Consider the following 26,376-nt stretch of genomic DNA (forward strand, 5'->3'; position numbering starts at 1 on the left):
TTTTTCCTCCACAAAAATTTTAATGAAAAATTTAAGTCTATTTACCATATTCACATTAATGAAGTAACACACGGTGCTTCTACAAATCTAAACTAAAAACAATAAACTAGCAAACCCAATAGAAAAAAAAAGTTGTTTAAAAATGTAGAAATTAAAATGCCAATTTCACAATTTTTTCTTCATTTTGTAATAGTTTATAACCAGTATAATAGCATTGCATTACAAAACAACAAAGAGTATGACTATCTAAAGGAGAAAAACTGCATCAGTGTAATAACATTTAACAGAATATAGGTGGTTCGAACCAGTCAGGCTCATTTTCTCAACAGACTTTAAGTAAAGAGATTAAAAAAACAAAACAAAACAGTAAGGGTTGTGCTTAACTTGTTGGCACAGTCTCAACATCACCTCTTGTACTGATCACGAAGCACATCTAAGAAGCGAGCTGAGGAAGCAGAAGTACAAACATCTCACTGCACGTTGCAAAGTTTGTCATGCTTCAACAGGAAACGTAGCAAAGAATTTTCAGATTGTACAGAGAGCACAGTTGTTGCAATCCCTTCACAGCATCCACTCACCCGTAACAGTTTTTGATTATAAATGCTAAAACACATTTGAGAAACACTGCACTGCCTATGCATGAAGCTTCTCCTGAAATTTCTGTTGAGATATGCATATTTTCTTTTTATATACACATTTGGATTAAGAGAGTTAGTCACTGGGAGGAGGAAGCGGTTTCATTTTGCAGGGAAGGGTATCATCGGATATAGATGTGTGTGGACAAGTCCCAGTTTTGCTAAGGGAGCACATGATTTTATTTAACAGGAACATGGTTAATGCATACTATCCTGAAGTGTGTAAGGGGAAAGAAAATAAAAAGGAATATAAAAAGAAATCTCACACACTCCCCTGCTTCACCATCTCTCTCTCTCTCTCTCTCTCTCTATATATATATAGATAGTTAAAAGTGTCTGCTTTTTTACTGCTTCCAGTAGTATATAAAAGAAAAATTAATCATCTCACTAAGTGCTGCTTCCCTACAACACAGTTCATCTTTGTCCAATCCAAATTATGAGCTACAATCACAGCTTCACACAGTCCTGGCTGTGTAACAGGGGCTCAACACAGTCTGAAAACAAACAAAAAATAAAACATGCACACTCCACAGGAAATAACAGGGTCTCGAAAGGAAAAAGAAAATAAAGTTCTCTTTCAAAGGACTATAAGACGTGCAATACTGCAGGAAAGCGGTTTCCAGAAATCAGGTTTAAGACAAAAATGCAACAGCATGCCAGTGCCAGAGAAATCCAAGTGTGTGGTGCATGTGTCACGTGTAGACATTAAAAATAACAATACCTTGTACTTTTAAGCCAGTAAGCAGAAAGCAGTGCTGAGGAACTGAGAAAAAAAAAAGTTTTCTTTTTTCCTGTATGTTATGCTTTAGAGGAGACAAAAAAAAAATACATGAACTTAAAAAAAAAAAGTTTGTATGAATGTGCAATGTATTCCTCTCTGAGTATGGTACAGTACTTTACAAATCAAAACAACCAGTAGTAATCAATGTTAGTCTATGAGCATTTCCAGAGTCCTTGACACAGCAATGCTTGTTAGATGTGACTGGTACGTGTCATGGTGCATTCATAAAGACAAAAAAAGAAAAGAAAGATTCAAAGTCAGCCCTGGCACCATCATGTCAGAGTTAATTTCCCAGCACCAATGATGATTCGTGCAGTAGTAAACGTAAGCCGAGGAGATGTAGACAAGTTCCTGCACTCATAACTCATGAGATGAGATTTGATGGATGTCCCAAAGCTCTGCTTCAACCAGCCAGCGAAAGCACATTTGGTTTCATATATTAAGTCAAGTCAGGCAGCAAGAAGCAAGAGACTGAGAGAAAAATTATCTATGGGGGGAAAAAAAAGATGATGGAGGGGCTTTCTGAGTGACTTCAGTGGCATCAGTGCTGCAGACCAGATGAGCCTGTCGGGGTCTAATGCGCTGGAGTGTTGTTGGGATCTGGTCGACTGTTGGCGAGGTACTTTGCCCGCATGCTGGAGGTGTACTGTGAAGAAAAACAAAGAAAAAAAGAAAAAGACAATTCACATCATGGTTTCACTTTTTTCCAGGTACCACTCCTCAAAAATACTTGAAACCACATTCTGTGTAGGATTCAAAAGGCAGATTTTTACCCTTACAAAAAAAAGAAATAAATAAAAAGAAAAGGTAAGCAGCAGCAGAAAAACAAACAGACATACAAAATACATACATGTACAACAGCTACAGAGTACACAGACATCAGACTAGAAAGAGCTGGACGCAATTTAGGATCATTTTGACCCTCTTATCCTGCCAGACTTCGTGCTCGCTTGCAGGGCCAAACATTCATATAGATTTAGGATACAGCCATGCGTTCTTTGAATACAGGTGATGCAAACACAAAGGCTGCATTTCACACTCCTGTCGAAACACTTGGTTGGCACTTTGTCAGATTTTGAGATCAACCCTCAGAGCCGTCCAGACAGCCTGCTGATATGAAAGCCAAGTATTTCCAACAATATGGGCTGAAACATCAACACTTACCATGCACGTTTAAGTAAAATATTCAACATTAGAAGGGCTGTAACCATAGGCTATATGTTAAAGAGGGACAAAGCCGCTGTGCCGTTACTGATGTGCCATCAGTTATTTAAGTCCTGCTATAAAGCTTAGCTGAGCATTTTCACTGTTCTTTTTTTAAACTAGATGTGATAAAAGGGACAGATGTGACTGTGTAACTGACAGATACCACACCTTACACCCCCATGCAGCAGTGATTTATTAATTAATAGGTAGCCACGCCCTGAAACATGCAATGCTGGATTCTTTCTTTTGCCTATAATGGTGATTATAATTTACACAACGTAAGACTTAAAAAGTGTCTGAGATAATTAATTCATCAGGATATGAGTCACAGATCAAAAAGGAGACGAGGTCAGTTTTACTAAGGACTTCTATACTGCTGGACTCCGACATTTGCTCTTGGCTCCAGACTTTTTTCGGGTAAAGTAACTGCCCCCTTCTGGCTATTAGAAAGAATGCGGGGTTTAAACACTTGTGCACTGGGCTCACTTTTAAGACTTTAAAGCTATCTGCAGGTTTTATACGCATTCTATGGCTGTAATTGTCTGTCCATCCATTCTCTTCCACTTATCCAATTCAGGGGGCTGGTGGGGATGGAGCCTATCCCAGCTACAACAGGGCTAAAGGCAGGATACACTCTGGACAGGTCAGATGGTGGGATTCAAACCCAGGACCTTCTTGCTGTTAGGGAACAGTGTCAATCACCATGGCAATAATAATTTAGGTTAAGTTTACAATTTCATTGTTTTTTTGTTTTATTTTTTTGCAAAAAGGATTAGAATTCTGAAAATAAGTTATGAAATGTAATTTAATCTTTCCAGTTTTACTGAACAGTTTAAAATCTTCTAGGCTGGGGAAAGTTATTAAGGCTGAACTGTCTGTAAACATTGTCAGCACCCTGCATTTTTCTTACTAGTTTGTCTCAATGTTTCGAGTCCAGAAACAAAATAAAAATAAATAAATTAAAAACAAATATCAGTATTTTCATATTTTTCCCCCACGATGCATTTCTTCTCAATGCAAGAATTCAGGCAATGCTGGATTCAGTTCAGAACACCGTCATTACTTTCTCATCCACATTGTCATAAATACTTACAGAGACTAACAAGCACAGGTGTTAACTATTCGTTTACATACTCAGTAACCACTGTAGTGATAATGGTGGTGCTTGAGAATGTAAAGAAATGATGGATGAATTTGTTTTTATCATCAAATGTAGTGTCAGTGAGGAAAATGTTAGAAAATAGAAAGACACTAAAGGTCATACCAAAGTCAGTACCTTTAAGTGATATGTCCCTGCTTTACACGCCAGTAAACAATCCTAAAATACTTTAAAATGTCTACTTGTAACTCCCATGAGATCACCCTCGAAGCCAAGAATCAAGACAAAGCACATCCACATTATCACTGAAATGGTTTAATGGACTTTTAATTTAATGTTGACTGTTGTTGACTCATAGATCATGGTGTGCCTTAAGGCAGAGTTACAGCTTCCTCCCAATATATCAGAGTTGCAGGGGGTAAATGGACATGCAGCCTGGGGCCACAGGAAACAAACATCAGGTGAGACACCAGGTAGGACATTTAGCAAGAGTCGGGAGAGAGGGGGAGTGAGGGTGAGGGGTCCATTAGATCTGGTGGGTCCTAAATAAAGGGTGAGTAGAGCTGGGAGCTTGGGAAGTGGTACAGGGGAGGAACAGGCCAGCAGGGGGAGGAAGCGGGCATGTTTAGTACCTGTTAGCATAGCAGATGAGGTTACCAAAACGATCTTGAACTCTCCGAAGGCTTTAACTGCCAGCAGTGACCGCTGTTACTGTCCGCAGCAGTCAAATACAACTGTATGGATCCGCAGAAGCAAAAACAAAAACGACAAGAAGAGAGTATATAGAGAAGATACACAAAGCAGTGTCGAGGTCCAGACAGACACACAGACACCGGGGAGAGCAGGAAATCTGGTGATGTTCAGGCCAGGTATACGCAGAAGGGAAAGACGAGGTTGCCTCGTGATACAAACCAACACCATTTTAATAACTCTTCGGCATCAAAACACATGCACAGGGATTTATAGCATTGTGTTATGCCATTTGTTTACATTATGTTTACTCAATGAACTTCTGATCACCAATAAAAGCAACGCACTATGGACAGTATGCAGGATTTTTCTCCTCTCTGTAACTGTTCAAGTGACACACAGAAAACACTGGTGACAGCATGGCACTTCCATTAGCTGTGGTAGCTTTTCTTTTAAGGGTTATGAAGAAACTATACCCTGGACGGGTTCGAAACTTCAGAGAGGCAGAGAAACATTCATGCACACATCCACATCTGTGGGAAATTTAAAGTTCCCTATTAAGTCACCTTTTGGATTTTTAAATTGTGGGAGAAAGCTGGAGCTTCAAGAAGGAGAAAGCAAGAGTTCTGTCGCCCCTTCTTTTAACAAGATCAAGTACAGCACAGCACTGCTAAAGCTGGGAGAGACTGATTAAGACTCAGAAGGGTGGATCCTTAAAAAAACAAAAACAAAAAAAAAACAAAAACCCAAATCAAAAAAACAAAACAGTTCCCAGAGACTCATCTCTATAAGGCTTATACTAACAAATGAGCTTTTGTTTTTTGGCACGGCAACTGTCACAGCATAAAGTTTCCAAAAATCTTTTAAGGAAGTCAGGAACTAAATCTGGCGGGTTCTGGTGAATTTACTGGGGTTTTCCACGACTAACACGGAAACCACAGCTTCTTCAACGATTCACAAAACAAAGAAGTGATTAGAGCTTTTATGTAGTAAAACTAAAGATATGGGTACTTTTTCTTATAACAAGAAATTTGAATAGGTTCTCTGTTCAAATACATTAAAAGAAAAATGTGTGTAAACAACCTAAGGGCAGAGGCAGGGGGTGATAACGAGAAAGGAAAGCGAGTTAAGCAGAGAAAGCGAACAATCTCCCGATAGTTTCATGGTGCCAATGCCGTTAAGCAAAGATAAACATCCATCAAACAGTCAGTGCATCATGTGCAGTGGAGACAGATGCTCTGAAGTTCTCTGTCTCTCCTTCCACCTTTTTATGTCCGCTTACCATTAATTAATTAAACTCCAAGGAAGCATCAAAGTCACACGGCAGTATATAGACACCACCTGTCTAGTTAGCTTCATTCAACATGTCTCTTAAAAATAAAGTTAACAGTTTCTAGTTTAGTTCTTCAGTTTTTCCTCTGGTGTAAAGGTGCAGACTGAATACTTTTATGAGGTGCTTTGACAGGAAAAACAACACTTACCGAAGGTGGAGGAGACTCTCGTCCTATCAGTGGTGTGTTTTCACAGCGAGAATTAGGGAAGTTGGCATTCTGAGCCCTGAAGGGGAAAAAACACGATTGGATCAAACTCAGTGACCACACAACTACAGTGTCAGTACTCACAAACAGATTTGTAGATTTGAAACCATACACTATAAGCATGAAAATCTCCAAGTAAATTATAGCGATAAAAATCATCATTCCCTCCTCAAGTTTCCCAAAATGTGTGCATTATTCAGGAGGCAGACGGCTTTGATTTTCACAGGCATCACAGCTGGAGAACACCAGCTGCATCTGCTGCACATAACATGGCTTGCTATAGGAGTAGAGCTCTGTCTGGGGACAGATAAATTTGCTCCTGAATACACAAGGAATCTAATGTCAGCCTCACTGTGCATAATCTGGGCTGTCTTGTAAAAATATATCATCCACCCCTCTTGCCTTTAATGTGGTTTTCCCTTTAAATTTCAACAGTAATGTCTTACATGTACTCTGTGACGGGTGCGTTGCTGACGGTGTGGGCTGCAGCAGGGATGGAGGTCTCGCTACCATAGCTGCTACCACAGCTGTACAGGCTCGGCATGTGAACCCGGTACAAATTATCATGGTTCTGCCTCCCTCCATGGCTCAGAGACTCGTCCTCACTGTCCTCCTCGCTCCTGCAAAACACCACACAACAATATAAAACCACCACCAGGGGGACCCCGTGTCCCATCTCACTGATAACAAAAGAACATAAAGACGCCACGTGGTCACGTTTTTCATTAGTCTGAGTCACATTCTGATTCAATTTCATCTCTGCTTCGGGAGGAGACAATAAGATAAGGTCTCTGCTTTTTGAAGCAAAGAAGATGACTCAATTAATTGGCCCTGCTCCTTCAAAGAGCCCTACTTTTGCATGTGATTTTTAACAGACCAAGAAAAAAAAATTACTTCTGCAAGAACAATGGGATTCTATTTGGTTCTTTTCAAACATGGAAGCTCAGTAGTGTATGAGATAACATTAACTGATTAAACATGGCCTGTCAAAACAGAGCAACAATAACGCTGGCAACATGGAGCCTGTCTCCCTCTAGTGTTCCCACAGGCTGATTTCATGCATTTTTAATCCATGACATCATGGAATCTCATTCAGAGCACTTCACAATACAATCACTTGATTCTACATGGTCAGGAAAACTGTGCTAATAACTTACTGACAACACTAATGCACTGGAAATGCTAAACTTCGATACTAAAAGCACATCTTGATAATGACCTGCCATTTCAAGCTGTTAAGTAATTAGCTGCATTATTACAGCAATAAAATAAAACAAGCTTGGCAGGGAAACTGAGAAAAACAGACTGGTAGCATGTAATCCCTTGCTTTATAACAGGAAGCTCTAGCTGAGATCAAACTGATGAACATGCCCCCCCAATGATAAGTTAATTATATGGAGCAGCTGAGCTGAGCCTGAGAAACCACATTCCTATTAGCAAACCATATCTGCTGTTAATAAGAGAGAAATCAGAATGATTTCACCCCACCCCTGCAAAAGACCAAAAAACGTAGTGAGATAGCACATTTGATGGGGGTTTAACAGGAAGTAATCTATTTGAGGATGCAGCTAGAGCCTCCTGGACCTGTACCAGCAGTGAACAAAAACCAGTCTATCAAGCACAGACAAACGCAAGTCTTACAGAAAAACAATCATGTTTCTCTGCCCATGTAATTTCTTTGTAATGTAAAAACAAGTGGCTACAAAGACATGCAACAAATTCATGATTAATTAATGGGCTTTTCCTCTTGAATTATTTCTCACTGTATATAAAGTCCTCAATATAAACCTAGCTTAAAAGCTTTTGCACCACTTTACAAGGTCTTTCTGATGAGGACTGTGCAAACTGTATGAGGTCAATGAAAGTCGTACCGCTTGCCTCTCCAGGTGTGCGGCACACTGCACACAATGGAGCTGAACATGAGAGCAGTGACGAAGGAGAAGAGCACGAGGTAGATGAGACCCTCAAGTCCATCATAACAAAGTCCCGTCATGGCCTGGACGTAGTCCTGTAACAAGCACAGGTGTTCATTTTAGTTTTTGGAAGATTTAAATAGGTTCAAACTGTTTTGTTTATTTATATTTTGATAAACATAAGGGGAAAAGGGCAAAATAGAAGGGAAGAAGTTAAAAAGGGGTCTTTAACATGCATCTGCTTTGACTTCTTGTTTAAACTAGGTCAAACAAATGAGATCACAGTTGGCAAACTAGAGAGGAGCAGAGTAGGTTTTCATCTTTTCATCGTGACTGAAAATTTTTGACTATATGCACTGCAGGAAAAAAAAAAAAAAGTATTCTGCTAAAGTCTCTCTCTTTACATAAAATAATTGTGTTGCTAGCCAAGGAACTCTTTGAGAGAGACGAGAGCAGATAGCACCGAGAAAAGTGCTTCACTTGCACATGTGCACTTGGAATTTGGAAGCCACTGAGGGACAATCTTCCAAAGCACAGACATAGCCAAGTACTTGTCATTCAGCCAGCTTCATAAATGGTACACAGCCAGCATCAGTTGGACAAGAACTTGCATACAGGAAAGGAAACAGTATTTATGATGGCAGGTGTAGTCAACTGCACAGGCATAAAAGACGGGCTGCTTTATACAACTAAGCTGCACTACAAGGATGTCAGTACAAATCAAGTCCGCTGGCCCTTTTTCAATCAGACAACGAGCAACCCCACAGTTAACAGTGTCTCAGTTTGTAACTCTTCTACTCACCATGTGCAGGCTGCGACAGTCCACCAATGCAGTGAGCTGATGTAGGCTGATCTCTGTGGTGTTCAGTATCCTCTGGATCTCTTCCAAGCGTCCCTGTAAATTAGCGATGGGAAACTCAAAATGTGCACTGTTGAAAAATGGCTCAATGGCTTGAAACCACAAAAAGAAAACAAAAAAAAAGTGGAACAAAGTAAAAATCAGAGCAGTTCTCATTGTTTACCTGAAAACACACTACACAGTAAGTTTCCTCATCCTGTCTGTTAATAGTTTAAACACTTGACAATGGAGAATGAGATAATGTGATTATTCAATGCACATTTATGAGGGATTTGTCTCGCTTCACTATACAGCAGTACAAAGGAGCCAGAGCTGAAAAAGCAGATTATAATGTATGATACATTTTAATGGACAGTTCCCTTTTTCCCTCTAGTTCTTTTTTTTTTTTTTTAAGATCTGGCAGAAAATGTCTGATTGCCAGATAAAAAAAAACAAGTGTTTCCGTCACCTCAGCAAATTTCACTGTGTGGGTATGTGAAGTGAAATATGCCTCCCTCTGTTCCCTATGTCAGCTCTCCTTTAGGCCTCTGTCAACACAGAGTAAGGACCATCCCTGGACAATAGCATAGTGTTGTATTGACAAGGGCCAGTGAAAGCCTAATGCACATAATGCAGGTCCCAGGTGGGCTGTCAGCAGGCCTTTATGTGGACAGGTGCACTTCACTTCTCTGCAGGCCGCACAGGCCCCATTCACTTGTATGTTGTGTCATCACAAACCGTTAGAGATACCATGTAATGTGGGACTACAAGTAAAGGGTAATTTATTGGTGTAGGAAACATACCTTGGTTTGTATATACTCTCTGGTGGCAGATCGAAGCAGTTCAAACACATCATCCTGCATTTCCACTAATGCTTTGTGGCTCCCGGAAAGCCTCTGAAAAGAAAAAAAGACTGAATATTGTAGCAGTCCAGCATATTTCAAAAGTATTTCCATTTTTTAAATCAGTGCCAGAGGCTTTCAGTGGCTGTCTCCTTTTGTAGTCAAGCTGATGTCTTGTGAAATCACGCTGAGTTTATAGAGCTTCAAGGCTTATATAATGCATATATAGCGCTTCGTTCTCTATACACAAGGACTAACAATAGATGCCTAGCTTTAGCTGCACTCAAAACTTCTAATTTATTCATGGAGCTTGAGAAATTAAATGTAGGGACTCCATTAAAGAAAACCGCAGTTTCACAGTAACTGTAACTTCTGTACAACATCTCTCATGCCCAACACCCTTTGAAGCAGCCCCACACTATCACCATGGACGTACAGGAAGTGCTGCTCTGCATCAGCTTTCCTGCTGGCATAATGAAATGTATTGTATTGGAATGGAATACATGGAAAAAATTGCTTTGAGGCAGTGCGAGTGGCCCATGGTGCCTACTTGCATTCCTCCTAATAACAAGGTCATACATCATGCAGAAAATATGTCTGTTGAGATTTTAGCATTATGAGCCTGAAATGGTTTGGTTTAACATGCACAAAGATGGATCTAATAACACATGTAACAAACCTGCTGGAAGGGATTGCTCTGCTCCAAACTGCAACTAAGGTAGTACTGAAGGGTTTCTGCAAGAAAAAACAGAACACATATGAACATGTTGGCAGAGGCACAAGAAGTTACATGTAGGGCTGCGGCTAGTCTTTATGACGACATAACTTGAAAGCGGTTTTAACTGCCAAATATGTGAACTTTTAAGTTTCCTCAGGATGTTTGTTCTATTCAACTGCAAAGAGGTTAACAACATTTGTTAGCTTATCATATGGCAAATGTGGCAGCTTTTTCAGCTGCTCCCTTAAGGCCAGATGCCCTTCCTGACGCAACTGTTCCAGGGATATGCGTTTGAACCAGGAATCTTTCATGTGCACTTGTTCAGTTTGCTCATGTATGAAAACAGACATGCATGTTGCTTATTATGTATTAATATTATTCTTTTTATCCTGATTGCATTACTGTTATATTCATTATTCTTCTTTGTCTTTTATACAATGAATATCTAGCCTGCAACGTAATTAATTACAGGCACCGTTAGCTTCACTGTTTGATAAACACTTTTTTATAAAAACAGATATGACAACACATTCCACTTAACTCAAAATGCACTAAAAATTAGAGCAAAATATATTCACAAACAACCTGCACATAACCTATGAAAGGAAATCCTTGCTTTCATAGGTTGAGACAAATTAAGACGCTTAAAAAAAACCCTACCATCAAATAGATTTGTAGCTGATTAATCCTCTAGCAGCAGCTAAAAAACTGCTATATCACTGTCAGATTTTGTAACATGGTCCAAATGTCTTGCACATCACAATAAGCTGACCTTAAAGGGGAACTAGTAAGCTAATGTCAAGGACCATATATTATTCTTGTAGTCTAGTAATATAGCTCTGCATGATTTACAGTTCAAAAACAAATGTGCATTTATGCAATACTGGGCCTTAGTGCGTTATCTCAGTTCATCCATTGTGTGAAAGTAGTTATTAAAGCTCCTGCCCCTTTAAAGGTTTTTTGTGTTTAGCTTTCTTGCACAACAGATCTGTAAAACTTCTGTGCTCACAACTTGTGCCGACTGCTTGCAATGACCATGTTAAGGATATCCCTCCCCTTTGACGTCAAGCCGAAAATAGACAAGTGCTAGAAACAGCACAATTAGAGCAGCATGAAGCCTGAGCTTTTGACTCATGAGTTTATTTGTGCAAATTTGACCTTCGGTCTTAAAAACATAGCCATGTTTGAGAATCTACTTTTTCATTGGGAAACATACAACAACAACAACAAATTACTAACATAAAAAGTCAACTTACTACTAGTACAAGTCGGAGTCCAGGAACATTAAGTACACAGAGGTATTCAGCTGCTAACTTTGTGTGTCGGCCTTTTAGCACTAGCCAGGCAATGCAGCAGGTTTCTGAATGTTTATTGTGAACCCCAGAGTTCAACAATCAAATTTTATTTATGCAATTTCAATTTGCAACAATGGCCTCAAGGCTTTACCAAGCCTAAAGATCCTACAATGTTAAATACTAAAAGAAAAAAAAAAGAAAAAGAAAAAAGAGAGGGCTGTGTAAAGGTGGGCATCAGATTCTCTGCATGATTATCAGTACAAGTTACCACTTTCAAAACATGAGATACTGTCAAAAAGTACTGATTATAACTACTGCAGGACAAGACAGCTATGGCTTTTTTCTATATTTCTCATTCTTGCATCACTGTGCTTCGTCTTCACAGAGTCACTGGTTCAGACATTAAGATTCAAGGCCAAAATATACTATGTTACTGTCTAGTTTTGAGTTATTGAATGCTGCCTTGTAAGACACTGATGGCTACTGTAACTATGAACAAGTTAATCATGAGCTTTGAGGTTAAATGGAAATGTGTTTTTCTCCTAACGCAGCAACACTTGAACAATCAGCACTACACAGCCAAAGAGAGACTTAGGATTAAGCCTTTACTGCAAACAGCTTCAGGAAAACAACACCTCTAGAGTCATTGTTAAATTACAACATGACCATACTTGCAACTGCTTGCAGTACACGATGAGCCAAAGAAGACTAATTAATTTTTCAGACTTTCGCTTGCTATTACCAGCCACTTCAGTTAGGTTAAAAATCACAGAACTGAGAAGGAGTGGATGAGAAATGCTTTTGCGTGAGAGCGTGACTCAGAAGCGGTGGAATACAGAAACGTCCACGGATAGAGGCAGTAAGAACACCACCAACCTGACACATGGTGTTAGTGACGTCCAAACTCACTGCTGTGTCAGGAGCCTTTTCCCACACAGCTGAGCATGAGAAGCGAATTTCCGGCATTTAAAAGTACATATCAGCAAGCTTCTGTTGGTCCAGCTCTCACAACTACACCCACACATTTATATCAGGAGGAGCAGATTTCCTGAAGTCTGTGGATGAACTACGGATGCCTCATCATGGGGTTGGGATCAGTTTTTGTGTCACTTGGTATCAGAACATAGTTAAATGATGACTCAGTTATGGCTTTCATGATCAAATAAATATAACGGACAGGAAGTGGGTTTATATAATTTTCACAGTATTATGCCATTTCCCCGTGTAGAAGAATTTGTTTTGCTCATAACTCTGTGAGGAACCCTCAAAAGAAAGGACAACAAACACGTATTGTTCGGTATTATGATTAGAGCCAGTGAGCCATGCCATCAAGATAGCTTTGGCATCCAGTCACTGCACTAGGTTAGATTTTTAGTAGTCAGAACAAATGAATGAGTTGCACTGTGAGTATTCCCAAACACAAGGATGTGTTGAAAACCAGATGTCATATAGACTAAATAAGCAAATGTTCACAAGGAACCAACTTCCTCCAAACACAGAGGGATCAAACGCACAAATGTAGCCGTTTTGAGCATTTATGGAGTTTCTGGAGTTCAAGCCTGCTCAGAGTCGCAGCTCATCTTTGTCACTGTTGCCACCATTTGTGTTGAAAACAAACCATCATAATAATAGAGAAAAACCGGCTGCAGCAGAACAAAATGCAGCCTAAATTTCTCTCTGATAAAATGCCTAACAACCACACAATGAGAAAGCACACGCATGAAAAATAACATTGAGTGTTGTTGAAATGATGCTACCACAACCACTGAGGGGAGAAAAGCAATAAATCCAGTGCTGTAATAACACTTTGTGGTATCCAGAGATTTGTCTAGTCCAATTTCATGAAGGCAAAAGCTGTAAGGGAGAAAAAGACAAACACAAGAACCGAGTCTGGACTTACAGCAGTTTTTTCCCCCCACTTTGTGTTAATACTGTAATAGCAATATACTTACTGCCTCATCACAGTAATAATAAGTGAGTTCCTTTTTTCTGCTAAATAGTTAGCATGTGTTTAAGAGAAAAAAAGCAAAACTGAAAACCCCCACACTGCATAAATTAGCCCTAGGGTAAAATAAAGCGTTAAAGCTGCAGCATTATACAGTTCAGTGCATAGTGAGCCAGTGCTCATTGTTCAGATTAACCATACAACGGAGCATTTAAAGCTAATGTCCTGGTTTCTGCCCAAAGCATGGCAATCTCCATGTTTAAGAGATTAGAAGAAGATATATTTTGTTAAGCTGATGTCAAATAAGGGATTTTAAGCAGAAATAGGAGCACCAAAATCCTTGGTGGCGCTTATAACGTGTGATTATGGGTCTTATTTCAGAGACACATTATCTTTTTCCCCCCTTCCAAGGACTGAAGGAGGATGCAGGAAATATACTGCGCCCTGGATACTGTGCTCCTTGGTTCTTATCTTCCTCATGCAAATCCAAGGCACTATTTTCCCTCTTACATGTGTCCCATCATGAGACAGATAGGGCAATTACTAAAATCAGACAGTTTGAGAGCTGTCTGTAGTGGTTTTTTAAAAAGCAGCCCATTGTCCTTCTGCCCCCAATGCAGATGTGGTAGTAGTACTTGGAACCTGCTATGGTCTATGGAGAAGAGCAAGGATGACCCTTCAGAACAATGAGACCTCAGTGCAGCACAACAAAGCATTCAGATCCTGTTCTCTGCCCTTTCAAAATTCAGTTATTTTGAAGAACTTACTGAATCTTTACCACATAATGATCTTTATAAGAGGAGCTCATACCTTTATTGATGACTTGATACTGCTTTGTCACTTCAGTGACATACGTATCAGGAGATGCACAAAAGTCACTGGTGGTCTAGAAAAACAACACAAATTAGACTTATAAATGAAGAGGACTCAGTTGGTGACATTTGCATTCAAATGCAGTCAAACGCCATCACAGGCATGATTGCAAATGAATCATCATCTTTGATGAACTGATTGCAGCTTTAAAAAACAAAACAATAAACAAACCAAAAAATAAACACTTCATGTCGCTGGCTCCCTCAATCTCTGCTGAGAGCAATCAAACAAAATAAATTAAATAAATTAAATAAATAAAAAATAAGCACATTTAGGTGTGAACAGCTTGATTCATCTGCAGGGGAGGAAATCCTCCACAGGGATATTTAATTTGCATAAATAAAGATTAATGTTCATCAACATTTTTCAACCTCCTGGAAAATTCATTTAAAATGCCTCTTTAAATTATGTACTACAAAACAATATAAACAAAATATATGGATTTATTTTTTAACCTGAGTGAAGCAGCCAGTTTTACCACTTTCTGCTTCTGGGAGCACAAATTGCAATATTACCCCCATAGTGCATAATAACCAGTTATTTTGCTTCTAATCACACATCTTAATCAATATCATTAGTCTTAAGGATTTCTGTAATAAGTACCTAGAAAAATAAATCACCTGTAAATTGTTATAACTTAGTAAAAGCAGTTTCAATAGAAATAAACAGGTCCTGTGTAGCATAGTCCTTCTCATAGGCACTGCTATTTTCATGACTATTCAGTGTATTACTCCTTATATCTTGACTCATGAACTCTACTAGTTAAATGAAATAAAACTCTGCTCTGCAGCCACAGGCTGCCCACAAAAACTGTTTTCCCAACAGGATCATGCAGTGATGCAGAAACTTACAGCAGAGACAGCGAACTCCAGCCCCAGGGAGACCCAGCTGATTACCAGAGCCACTACACCAAATAGGCACACCCTGGGGAGAGAAAGGAAGTGAGAAGTATATTTAACCAGCAGCAGCTTTCATGTGCAAAAACAACTTAATCCACTGCAGAAAGAAAGATATTTAAGATAGAAAATTTGACAATTTATTCAACACACAAAGATGTGCAGATCAATCTTAAAGAATAGCATCAGCTGCAAAGGCAGAAGGATAGAAGAGGAAAGCAAAGGAAATCACCAACATACATACATGGATAGATTACATAAGCAACTAAAATCAGATGCAGCTAAACAACAATATTGAACAATATTGAGTGATCCAAAAAGAACACAGGATATCCAATATCAAGAAGTGATACTGAGAGTCTGTGTTATTATGTGCAAAGATAGTACATAACAAAATAAATGCAAACCTGTCAGGCCAAAAATGTCACTTGTGTCAAGAGTAGTTATCAAAAATACTGATCTGATCATGATGTGATGCTCCCGTGAAATTAGTTTTAAAAGGGCTGAAATTTCAAACAAACTTTTTTGTATGAACTGAACAGTAATGAAGAAGTGGTTTCATGTATGGTAACCACCACTCAGCTAAATCATTTCCCAGGTCACAAGAGTTTCCCCTTGAATCTTGTGAGACTCACGCTATGAGTGTTCCTTTGGAGTTGCGAATGAGGCCAAACAGCACCAGAAGGCAGATGAGGACATCGAACAGAAGCAGGGTTATGTAGCCCAGCCACCTGTGAAGACACATGTCATTAACAACAAATGGTCAAAGCAGCACAGCTAACCATCTCTCAGTAAAGAAGTAATTCTCTTAACATCAGTCGCAATGATTTCAGCTTATCCTGTGTATTATAGGTATGCCTCCTGAAAGGTTTGTTACACTTGAACATGAAACCTAAAAAAAATAAAGAAATGAGAACCTGAAAATAACTGAGGTTAAGTCATACTTGTCTTGGGGCAACTTGTAAGTGACATGTCATAAGTAACCTAGAGGGCAACCCTGGTGTGTGAGAATTAAAGTTACCAGCGAATATTTATACTCATTTACTGAAAAGGATGTCAAAGGAGGGTTAGGGGCCAGATGGAAGAGCGAATTAGGAAAGCCCTCTGAGGACCCCCAAAATAAATGAATAAATAAATATCAAGGGACCAGTTCACCATGCATCTGGTGGCTGGGCAGAGCAGCCGGGGTCAACTCGCCTGTGGGTTCAAAGCCTTAAGGACTTGATGGTAGTCAGGTGCAGAAGCCCTAGCGGTTTCACCTCTGGCTTTCAAAAACTGGCTTTTGGTACCACTGAATGTCACATTTCTGGTGGAGAAGGAGTCTGAGGTGGTGAGTGGGATAATTGCATTAGATATCCCGAGCTTAATGGACAGCTCAGGCTACGAAACCAGTTTCCTGGAGTGGGGGATGAACTTCCATCAGGTCCACTCAGGAGTTGTCTAGGTGAGTGGTGGTGGGCAGGAGTGGGTATATTTGTAATCTCTGTGAACTTGTGTAGTGTTCTGTTTTTAGACTTCTGTGCCAACTACAGTTAGTGCACAATGAACACCATCTACAAGCATAAGTGTTTTTAAGTGTTTCAAAGTTTGATTATCAAATGATCAGATGCAGCCGTATAACTTGGACACTTGGGTGTAGAAAGGAGCTGAGCTGTGGTGCTGGCACAGACATCAGAGTTGAAGGGAGCTGTTGGAAGAGTCCTGTTGGACTTGGTTATCCTGTTTGACTCCAGAGACAGCTGAGAGATATTGGTAGCTCAAGCAAAGTGCAGCTCTGGCAGTAGCTGAAGCAATAGCTCACGTCCAAGGAGTTCAATGAGACTATGGAACAAGTCATAGGAGGAAGTGGTGCTCTACTCTAAATTGGCCCATTGCTCTAAATGCAATGGGGATTGGGGAGGATTTCCTTAATACCGCTGACATGCCTTCCATAGTAGAAGCAGAGTCCGGGGGTGACTAATCTCTCGCAGGAGAGGAGGTCACTGTAGTTAAACATCTTCTGGGTGGCTAGGCGAATGAGGTTTGCCCTGCATTTCTTAAAACTCTGGATATTATGGGGCTGTCCACAACAGCTTTCCACAATGTTTTCTGCAATACTGATTAGAGGTCTGCAGCAGTGCCTGTGGATTGGCTGACTGAGGACGGGACTTCTGCTTGCATATACAAAAGGGTGGCTTGGCTCTCCCTTAGAGATAAGGCGAGTAGCTTGGTCATTTGGGTGTGACTCAGAGTAGAGCCACTACTCCTCCACAAATGAAGTGGTTTGGGAATTTGATTAAGCCCCAGGCAAGACCCAAGATTGGAAACCGTGTCCACCTGTTTAAACTGAAAGATGTGGCTGGGAAGAGCGAGGCTAATAAGCCTTTTTAGGCTGCTGTCCCTGCAACTTGGATAAAATAAGATACTAAAAGAGCACAATTTAAACAAAAATATATGCTTGTAGCTAGGTGGTAGCATTCCTTTTCTTCCCTGTAACTATTAAATCACATCTTTCGAATGCATGTAAGAGCAAGTATTATGGGAAAGGGTTTATTGTTAACAGACTGTGAACCTATTCTTCAAGGATATAATTGGTATATTTAACTGACACCACAATTCCAGGGTATTTTTCCTCTCACACTCACAGTTGTCCTTTGGGGGTGCTGCAGATATCAGCATAACTGATCCACATATAGTAAAGGCAAGGAGTCTCTGTAACCTTATTTGACAGAAATCTGTACATTCAGCTGGCTTTTCTGACCATGTGATAAACAAAGATATATTTTATGCATGAGAAAATTAAACACTGCTTTAATTTTCTAGCAGAGAAATGTAGTCCAGGCTTGCAATTTTTAAGCACGTCAGCTACCTAATTATGCGCTGAATAACTTAAAGAAATTCCTGCTTGCTTGCACCTACCATTGCATCCTGCTAACTTGAATCACTTAAGACATTTTAATACAGAAATACATCCAACACAGCAGCACTGTCTAACTAGGAAAAAACTAACTAAATTTCAATGAAATATAAATGCTGTAATAAGCACCAGTAAAACAGTTCAATTTTTTTCTGCATCATTTTAATAAAATAGATGTAGCATGAGATAATTAGCCTGCTGTTATACCACTGCAAAAAGTGGTGCTTTGGCTCCACTGTCCCAGTCTTACCTGTACCAGTCAAAAAGCTCAATCTTGCCAGCAAACTCATCCAGGGAGATGTTGGAGTTTTCCCAGAAGGGAATCTCCACCATCCGTCTGACCAGCTCATCCAGCTGGCCCTGCAGCTTTTGGATGATGGACAGGTAGTCTGCATGCTGTGCATACTGCCCCTCAAGCTGTTGCAGATTGTCATCAACTGTCTGGTTCAGTGAGGAAGTACTGTCATAGACCTAGAGCCAAAACAGGGCCAAACAAGGCCATGATAAGAGTTCAGACAAGAAAAGCGGGGCTCACTACACAGCTCTAATGAAACTGGGGTTGCTTGTGGCAGCAAAGCGATTAATTATTAAACCTCTTGGTATAATTTGTGCACTGTGTCTTACCAACTTCTGCACTCCAGTGATCGTGCGGTTAGCATGGCGGAGAGAATACGTCATTCGATTCACTCCATCACAAGTCTCGCCGTTCCCATAGAAACCGACGGCAATACCAGCGCTGAAGGGAGACAAAAGGAAGGGAGGGGACACAGGGTGGTGAGGAGGAGGGATTAGCTAAAAAAGACACAGAGAGGAGACAGAGAAGAGAGCAAGCCAGGGGGACAGCTAGCCAGGGAGCGAGGCGTGTGAACTCTACATTAACCCTGTCGGTTCAGACCCCAGTCAACAGGCTCCTTTGAGCTTCTGCAGAAAGACTCCATACAGAACCATGGAAACACAGAGGAATGGACCAGCTATGCCCCAAGCCCCACACTATGACTGACAAAGGCTGTACTGAGGCAGGAGGTCTGCTCCCATTAGCACAGGCAGGCCTCAAGCTGCAGAAAAACAGCTCTCTCTAATGCATGAGCAACAGTTTCCGAAAGCACATCGATGGCAAAAACAGTTTCACATTTATTAAAATCCTAATATCATTGAAAACATACAGAATTAACTATATTTACAATAAAACTGTTTGATATATTCTAATATTTCAGTGATAAAATATCAACTCCAATTCTGCACAATAATAAAGATTTAGCTCTGACATCAGTTCCTGCATTGCAGATGTGGACATTTTGGAAGCACTTATGCTATGACATTCATCCTATAAACAGATTGTATCAGATGAAATGATTATGAATGAACCATTGTGGGTTAAAAGTGTTCAGCCAACAGCACTCAGTAGATCAGAAGGTTTTCCGTTTTCCTGGAGTGCTGCTAATCTCTTCCTCTCACACTCTGCAGTGTGATAAAGGTAAATAGGAGCAGCTTCACAGTACAAAACAAACTAAACTCCCTGGTGAGATGTGACCCTGTGGAAACTCTATACTATTCATAAAAAGAAAAAAAAAGTGAGAAGATAATCCCTTTATTTTTAAGTGATGCAGTTTCTTGTGCAATGATACTGTGATGCTGAGCGTGGACCCACTGTCAACGAACAAAAGCAAAGCAAAACAGAAATGTCAGATCTCTCCAACTTTTTTTCCCCCCTGCTCAGCATTTATGCGCGGGTAAAAGCGCGCACACAGATACGGTGATTGTAATGCAGTTCTTGTACTCATCAGGTCCCCAAGCTCTATGTGCTACTGTGAATCAAATGTGATGGCTCTCTTGCGGCCCATCAACAGGAGGAGGAAAACAGGAAACAAATTCAGTTTCCAAGGACAAAAACTGTGTCCAGATGGTACAATTCTTACACTATGCACTTAAAAAAATAATAATGTAAAACCTAAAAGTACATAATGCTCATATACTGTACATCCTCCTCTTCGCAAATTCCTGTCACACTGTTTATTCCCATCAGCACAGTTGTGGTGGCAACAATCCAACATACACAGGAATGCAACAGTTTTTAAATTATTCTGTATACAATGGTATGTGGAGGCTTTCAGTGTGGGTGTGAGTGATGTACTGCCTTAGATGGTTCAGGAAGACATTAGCAACAATACAGAAACCACTGAATGAAAACTAGGTGACTTGTAGCAACAAAAGCGAAACAGCTGTTAGTACTGCAAAGTAGGCAGGCCAGTAATTAGACTTTCATCAACTCTGTGACAAGCAATTGATGGGACTATCAACTTGAGGAAAGGATACTGCTGATTGACATTAGATCAGGTTGTAAATACATTAGAGAGTTACCTATGCAGACAGACCCTGACATTTCCACTAATTAATAACCATCAGATACAAAGTCTGGGCTTTATTTCGATGTGGTTATTTTCCAACATCGTAAGCACTTTCATCCAATTTTGCAAACTTAATATGATAATACCACAGTGAACCAATAAACTATAAAACTGCACAAATTTAGGTATTTATTGAATTCATCCCTATGAACTATGTCACAAAGGACTGCTTGTTTCAGCACGGCTCAACCCACTCTGAATCTGTAGCAGCTGACCACATTATTTGCATATTCAGCTAATAATGGCTTTAGATTGGTTTACTGCCCTTTACCAATGCTTCAAAGGCTTTATCTCTGGCTATGCAAATGCAAAGCAACCAGTACCCAAAAAAAACCAAAACAACAAAAAGACAAATCTTAATGCCGAGTGCAGTACCTCCATTATGATTTGCTCCAAGCAAACTTCTATAACACTTCATACTGTTAATCATACTCTAAAACAAAATCAAATCATAAACCATGTGTTATCTGAAAACGCTATCATTGACTGAATTATTTCATTTTATCATTGGGCTCCTCATAACTCCGTATAACAATTTGTTCAACCAAAATTGGTTTACAAAACACTATTACAAAACAAGAAGAACAAGAGTAGCGCCATGAGTTACAAGCGCTAAATAAACAGTCACACTTGCCATGTTTTCCAAGCTTTAGAAACAAAGAAGGAAATTCATAAACACCAAAATGATCAAACATCCATTTCATTATAACATAATCAGAAAAACCAAAACATTTCTGGATTTTTTTGGAGTCATTTCAATAGATGCATCCTTTGCCAACTTCTGTGTTTGGGGATCTGACATCATGGACTGAACCATTGCCAGTGTTTAGGCTGTCTGTATTGTTCAAGAGTAATATGTTATCACCAACACTGTTTATCACCACTGCAGTCCCATGTTAATACTCACCTACAGACAAGCGTTGCAATAATGACACACCAAGCTGTGCAGCAACAGTCGGCGTTGGGCTGCTCCTCGTTTTTTTTCCGCCGGCAGCACAGCCAAATGGAATAGAAGAGCAGGAAGAGGAGGTCCAGAGCCAGACAGGCAAGCGCCACACCTCCCAGTAACAGGATTGACTGGTAAAAAGAAGAATGGAGTTATGGAAAACGTCATAGCTGTTACTGGTTTCTCCTCAACAACAACAACAACTGGGATAAAATGCTTTTAAAGTGTCCCACAATAGAAATGCACACGACTTCAAGTATGTTGCTATCTTATCTGAGTGCTATTTTACACCCAGTCTAAACAGTGGTGTGTGCTTCAATGTTAAACAGAAACATGAAGACAAAATAGTCTGTTGACTGATTTGCAAACTGAAAGACTTAACTGAGAACTTGATCTCAGACACAACTGCAAAGAGCAGCAAAAACCACAAGAATGTATAATGATGTACAATGTGATAGTCAAACCTCTCTCCACTAACTGTAGCTCTTCGTATGTAGGTCAGACAGAGGGCCTATGTGTTCACTGCATGCTCCTGAGGATTCATTGCTGGGGCAGATTTCCATCCACTTTTGTTTTTGTGAAAAACCCAGTGTTGTTCTACTCGTTCAGTTTCCCCAACAAAGCATCGCAGTGAATGACACGCCCTAGTGACCTGTGCAAAGCAGCGAGTGAACACAGCCAGCATTTGACTACTCCCCGTGTTCCCAGTGACATACACAAATAATGCCATGCCTCATCCATGCTGCTCTGCATACTTCAACCAGGAGGAAAGACTGTGATCATAATAAGGATTAATTTTGGTGCATCACATCTTTACCATCTGGGCAAGATGTAAGAATGACATACTCAAAGGTTGAATCACCTAGATGCAGCCTGAGCCCCATTAATGTCTCAGCCATCTGGATGAGTCAAGAATGTCCCTGAAGCTTGAGAGGGAGCATTGCACTGGCAATAATTAGCAGCCTGTAATTAAAGTCAGTCAATAATTATGGTTTGTAAGCTGTCCCAATGATAACACCTTTTATGTGCAGCACTTGTCATGAGAAAACTGAGAAAAGGAACATATAGCAGATAACAGCTGGATTACCCTTTTAATAGTCTTGTTAAAAGCAACAGGGATCTGTTGCTTTTAAAGAGATATTGTTCACACTGAACTTCCTGAACAGCTGTTATCCAGTAGGGGTGTAACATTTCGCAAACTGGGACCAAAGGAATTCTTTTTTTCTCAAGTTGTGGCATGAAGTGAAATATGGTTTTTGAGAGCTGTTATTCTTTTGTTATATCCATCATATCCTACCAGGATAGCTGCTGTGAAAAGCTGTGAACTTTATACTCCTTAAAATGCTCACTTGCTCCAAACTAAAATCTAATCGCACCATTAAAATCAATGTTTAACTAAAGGAATTTGACAGCAGGTAACATTTTAGTTCGAACAGGGAAATAATCAGAAGTGAAAGTGTAAACATCCTTTTAACTGTATAAGATCTGGACCATGACCGTGAATTGCAGACGCATGTCTGGAACACGCCTTCCTCGTTTCAGAGGAATCGTGATTCACTTCTCGATTTTCTGAATCTTCTTCCTTGGTAAAAGGGAAACGGGGTTAGATCTTGATGCATCTCTTAAAGTTAACTCATGTCTGTAGATTTTTACACTTGTTTTCAAAATGCTCCTCTACATTAGTCTGCCTGCTCTTAGTAATCACTGACCCAGAGCTTTATTAAAAACCACAAAAGTACTCAGGATTTGGTAATGACGCACTTTCTAACACCAACAGCATAAAGAACATAGATAAAAAGAGGAATTTAAGTCTGTCGTCATAATTATAATTATTATCAAACCTTTTTGCAGATCTCTCTTTATTAAAACCTAAATAAAAACAATTACTTATCAGACTAGCTGTACCAGTTTCCACACAATTAAGGACCGCAAAGTGTTACCTGGATCTAACAACATGGCTTTCACAGATGATAAACACCATCTTTGTTGAACATAAATTCAAAAAGAAAGTAATGCATTGTTCATGGCAATTCAAAGGTATTTATTGATTAAAGGACAATAGAACTAATGGGTCTGAAGAAGGGAATAACCACCTAGAGCTGGGTACCTATAATGAACATAACAAGTTGCAGAGACTCTCCAAAACTCTCACTTTATGTGACCTAAATTTAGAAGATTCTATTTAATATTAATCACATGAACAAACACCCTGCTTTCCCTTCCCCCCAGAGTCTAAACTACTCATTAGACTGTGCAGAATCCTCCTTAACCCCTGCTCTCAGTTTAACCTCCCCGATGTGAGTCTGTTGGAATAAATATATTTTTCCTTGGGTACTCCAGAGTCTTAATGCCCCCCATGTGGTGTAACAAATACTGACCATGATAAGATTACAGGGAAAATAAGACATAAGGAAGTGGTTGCTTAGGTCAGCTTATGTGGCCTGGATTACACTATACATTGCCAGCTGGTTAGTGTCTGGAAAGCTACACACACAGATGGTGTCAGGGATCAAAAGGTGGAGAGAACGATCAGCTGCCACCAATACAACTAATAATATTAAATGACAACCTTACAGGAAAGAAAAAAAAAACAGACTGTAGCCCAGCATGCCCAAACATGCTACAATTGCGAAATGGAGGTTTGGGATTTTATCAAACTGATACCGAAACAAGCACTTGATAATATCACAGCCCCAAGTGTGAGTCTAGGAACTTGTAGGGTATTATTTTACCTGTTGATACGTCCAGTCTTCTGGTCTGAAGTCACTGCTCGTTTGCTCGAACCTTAAGTTGAAATGTGGAAGTCTGTGCAGCAGGTTCACCCACCATGGTGGAGTGTAGCTAACCACCGCTGCCATGGGGAGCAAATGTCAATGAGATCCACGGACAACGGACTGGAGAGAGGGGACGCTTCAAAGTGTAAACACGGAGGGGAATCCACCTCATACAGTCAATCTGTAGCCGGGGTGGATGACAAAAACCACATGCAGTAATGTTTAAGTGTTTTCTTCACTCTGACAATCATAAACATTGCATTCATTTATTTTTTACCTACATATAAAATCCTAAATGCTTTCATTACATATTAATACGAGCCCGGACAAAACAACAGCTCGCTAACTTCACAAACACTGATGCAGCTAGCACTTAGCTAACCTTAACTACTCGATGTAAACCTCAGTCATGCTAGTTACTTTCTGTCAACTTAACTATCTCTGGCGTTGTGTGACAGTTGGAACTTTGCTCTAATGTTAGCTGTAATCTCTCAAGCACAGAAGTCCATTTAAAATCACATAAAATCTTCGTTTTTTAAGAGCTACTTATACCCGTAAAGTAGGTTAGCCAGCGTTAAGTCTGCTAACGTTAGCCGGTTTAGCTGCTAGTTAGTTGAGTCCGCTGAGAGTCGAGGAGGAATCAGAAGAACCAGTCTCTTTTGTTTCACTTGGCATTCTCCTCTGCGGTTTATTGCATCCTGCCTTGCTCATTTGATAGTTCCTCATTTCATCTCTCGCAGTCTTATCCCACCGCAACGACTCAAACTACCGAGCGAGATCTCCAACCAGTTATCGTTCGTGCGGGAGGCTGGAGCCAACCCAACTCGGCGACTGTTCACGACACTCACCCAGCTGGCAGCCAACCCAGCCCCGGCCCGCAAAAAGTAGCCCAACACCGTCGATATGTTTTAAAAAATAAAACATGACCCAACAGCGCCACCCAGAGGAGCCGCAGCGTAGGGCTATTGGGAGGTTCAGGTAATGTCGGAAAAAGTATGACTAGCTGTCTATTGAGTCATAGCTAAGAAAATTGTCTCCACTAAGGGGTTTAAGATAGTTAATTATTTTTTTTGAACAGCGGGAAGAAAAATTAAAAGTCTTGTAAAAGTAATGCAATAAACTTATCTAAAAAATATTAAGGAAGGAGAACAGAGGGAAAATGCCAAATTACACAAAATTACACCAGAACCTTGATGGAATTATGAAATCAGAACAACCTCCAACACCCACCAGATTGCATGTGGTGCTATCTAAAAAAATCATCTGACTGATAACAGCTTAAATTGTCATGATGCCGATGAACCCAAACATGATGCCACGGGAGTAAAAGCATACTTGGACAGAAAAAAGACTCCCAAACCCACAGTGGGACACTATTAGTCATGGATTAGCCTCCCCAGAGCTTGGATCCAACATTACTGACAAAGAAAGAAACAACAGGCAGCCAACATCCAGAGAAGAGCTTTGAATATCCTTTAAGAAGCCTGGAGAAGTATTCTTGAAAAATGCTTTTACAATAAAAAAATTACAGTAAAGTCTAACCATAAGAGACTTCAGGCTGTATTAAATAATGAAGGTAGTCGTGCCAAAAACACTGACTTTCAAGCTTATAGTATTCGGCAAGCACGGTTACAATTTGTATTTCATATTTCTAACAAAATATAATGAAATAAGTGTGGCTCAAGCCTTTTGCACATTATTCCTGAAAATAATGTGTATTGATAATCTGAGAGTGTTTTCTGTTTATTTTGTTTCATGTTTCTATTCTCTTTCTGCTTTATTGTTGATATCTACGACAAAACAACAACAACACGTAAAGATAATACAGCTAAAAACAGTGCGGTTATGTGTACAGCAACAACGATCACGTCAATTAAACTCTCTGCCTGTGGATCTTGTTATCCCTCAAGCTAAAATATAGAAGGAGCACGTGAAGGCACCATTGCTCATGCAGACAAGTTTAAAGAATGAGGAACAGAGAATAAACTAAAATTAAACCTCCCAAGTGAAACCATGAAATAAATATCCCCCTTCGAGACATTTTCCCCCATTGCAAGTCTGATAAACCTCGGTCTCACAGAGTTGG

At 39.9% G+C, this 26,376-nt stretch overlaps 1 protein-coding gene across 1 annotated transcript; it reads right to left on the reverse strand.

Moving 5' to 3' along the window:
• Window positions 1-865: 865 nt before the first annotated feature.
• ttyh3a (tweety family member 3a) lies at window positions 866-25,180 on the reverse strand. The gene is made up of 15 exons (XM_080906210.1): window positions 24,843-25,180; window positions 24,249-24,471; window positions 21,478-21,647; window positions 18,790-18,901; window positions 18,416-18,636; window positions 15,905-16,000; window positions 15,225-15,297; window positions 14,311-14,386; window positions 10,222-10,277; window positions 9,504-9,596; window positions 8,665-8,757; window positions 7,821-7,957; window positions 6,396-6,569; window positions 5,893-5,968; window positions 866-2,062 (listed from the first exon to the last, which is right to left on the reverse strand). Exons 2-15 carry the CDS (start codon window positions 24,372-24,374, stop codon window positions 1,991-1,993), a joined length of 1,575 nt encoding a protein of 524 aa, XP_080762336.1. The 5' UTR covers window positions 24,375-24,471; window positions 24,843-25,180; the 3' UTR covers window positions 866-1,990.
• Window positions 25,181-26,376: the final 1,196 nt, after the last annotated feature.

The sequence above is a fragment of the Rhamphochromis sp. 'chilingali' genome (genome assembly GCF_963969265.1).
Source record: "Rhamphochromis sp. 'chilingali' genome assembly, chromosome: 15".
NCBI classification, from domain to species: Eukaryota; Metazoa; Chordata; class Actinopteri; order Cichliformes; family Cichlidae; genus Rhamphochromis; species Rhamphochromis sp. 'chilingali'.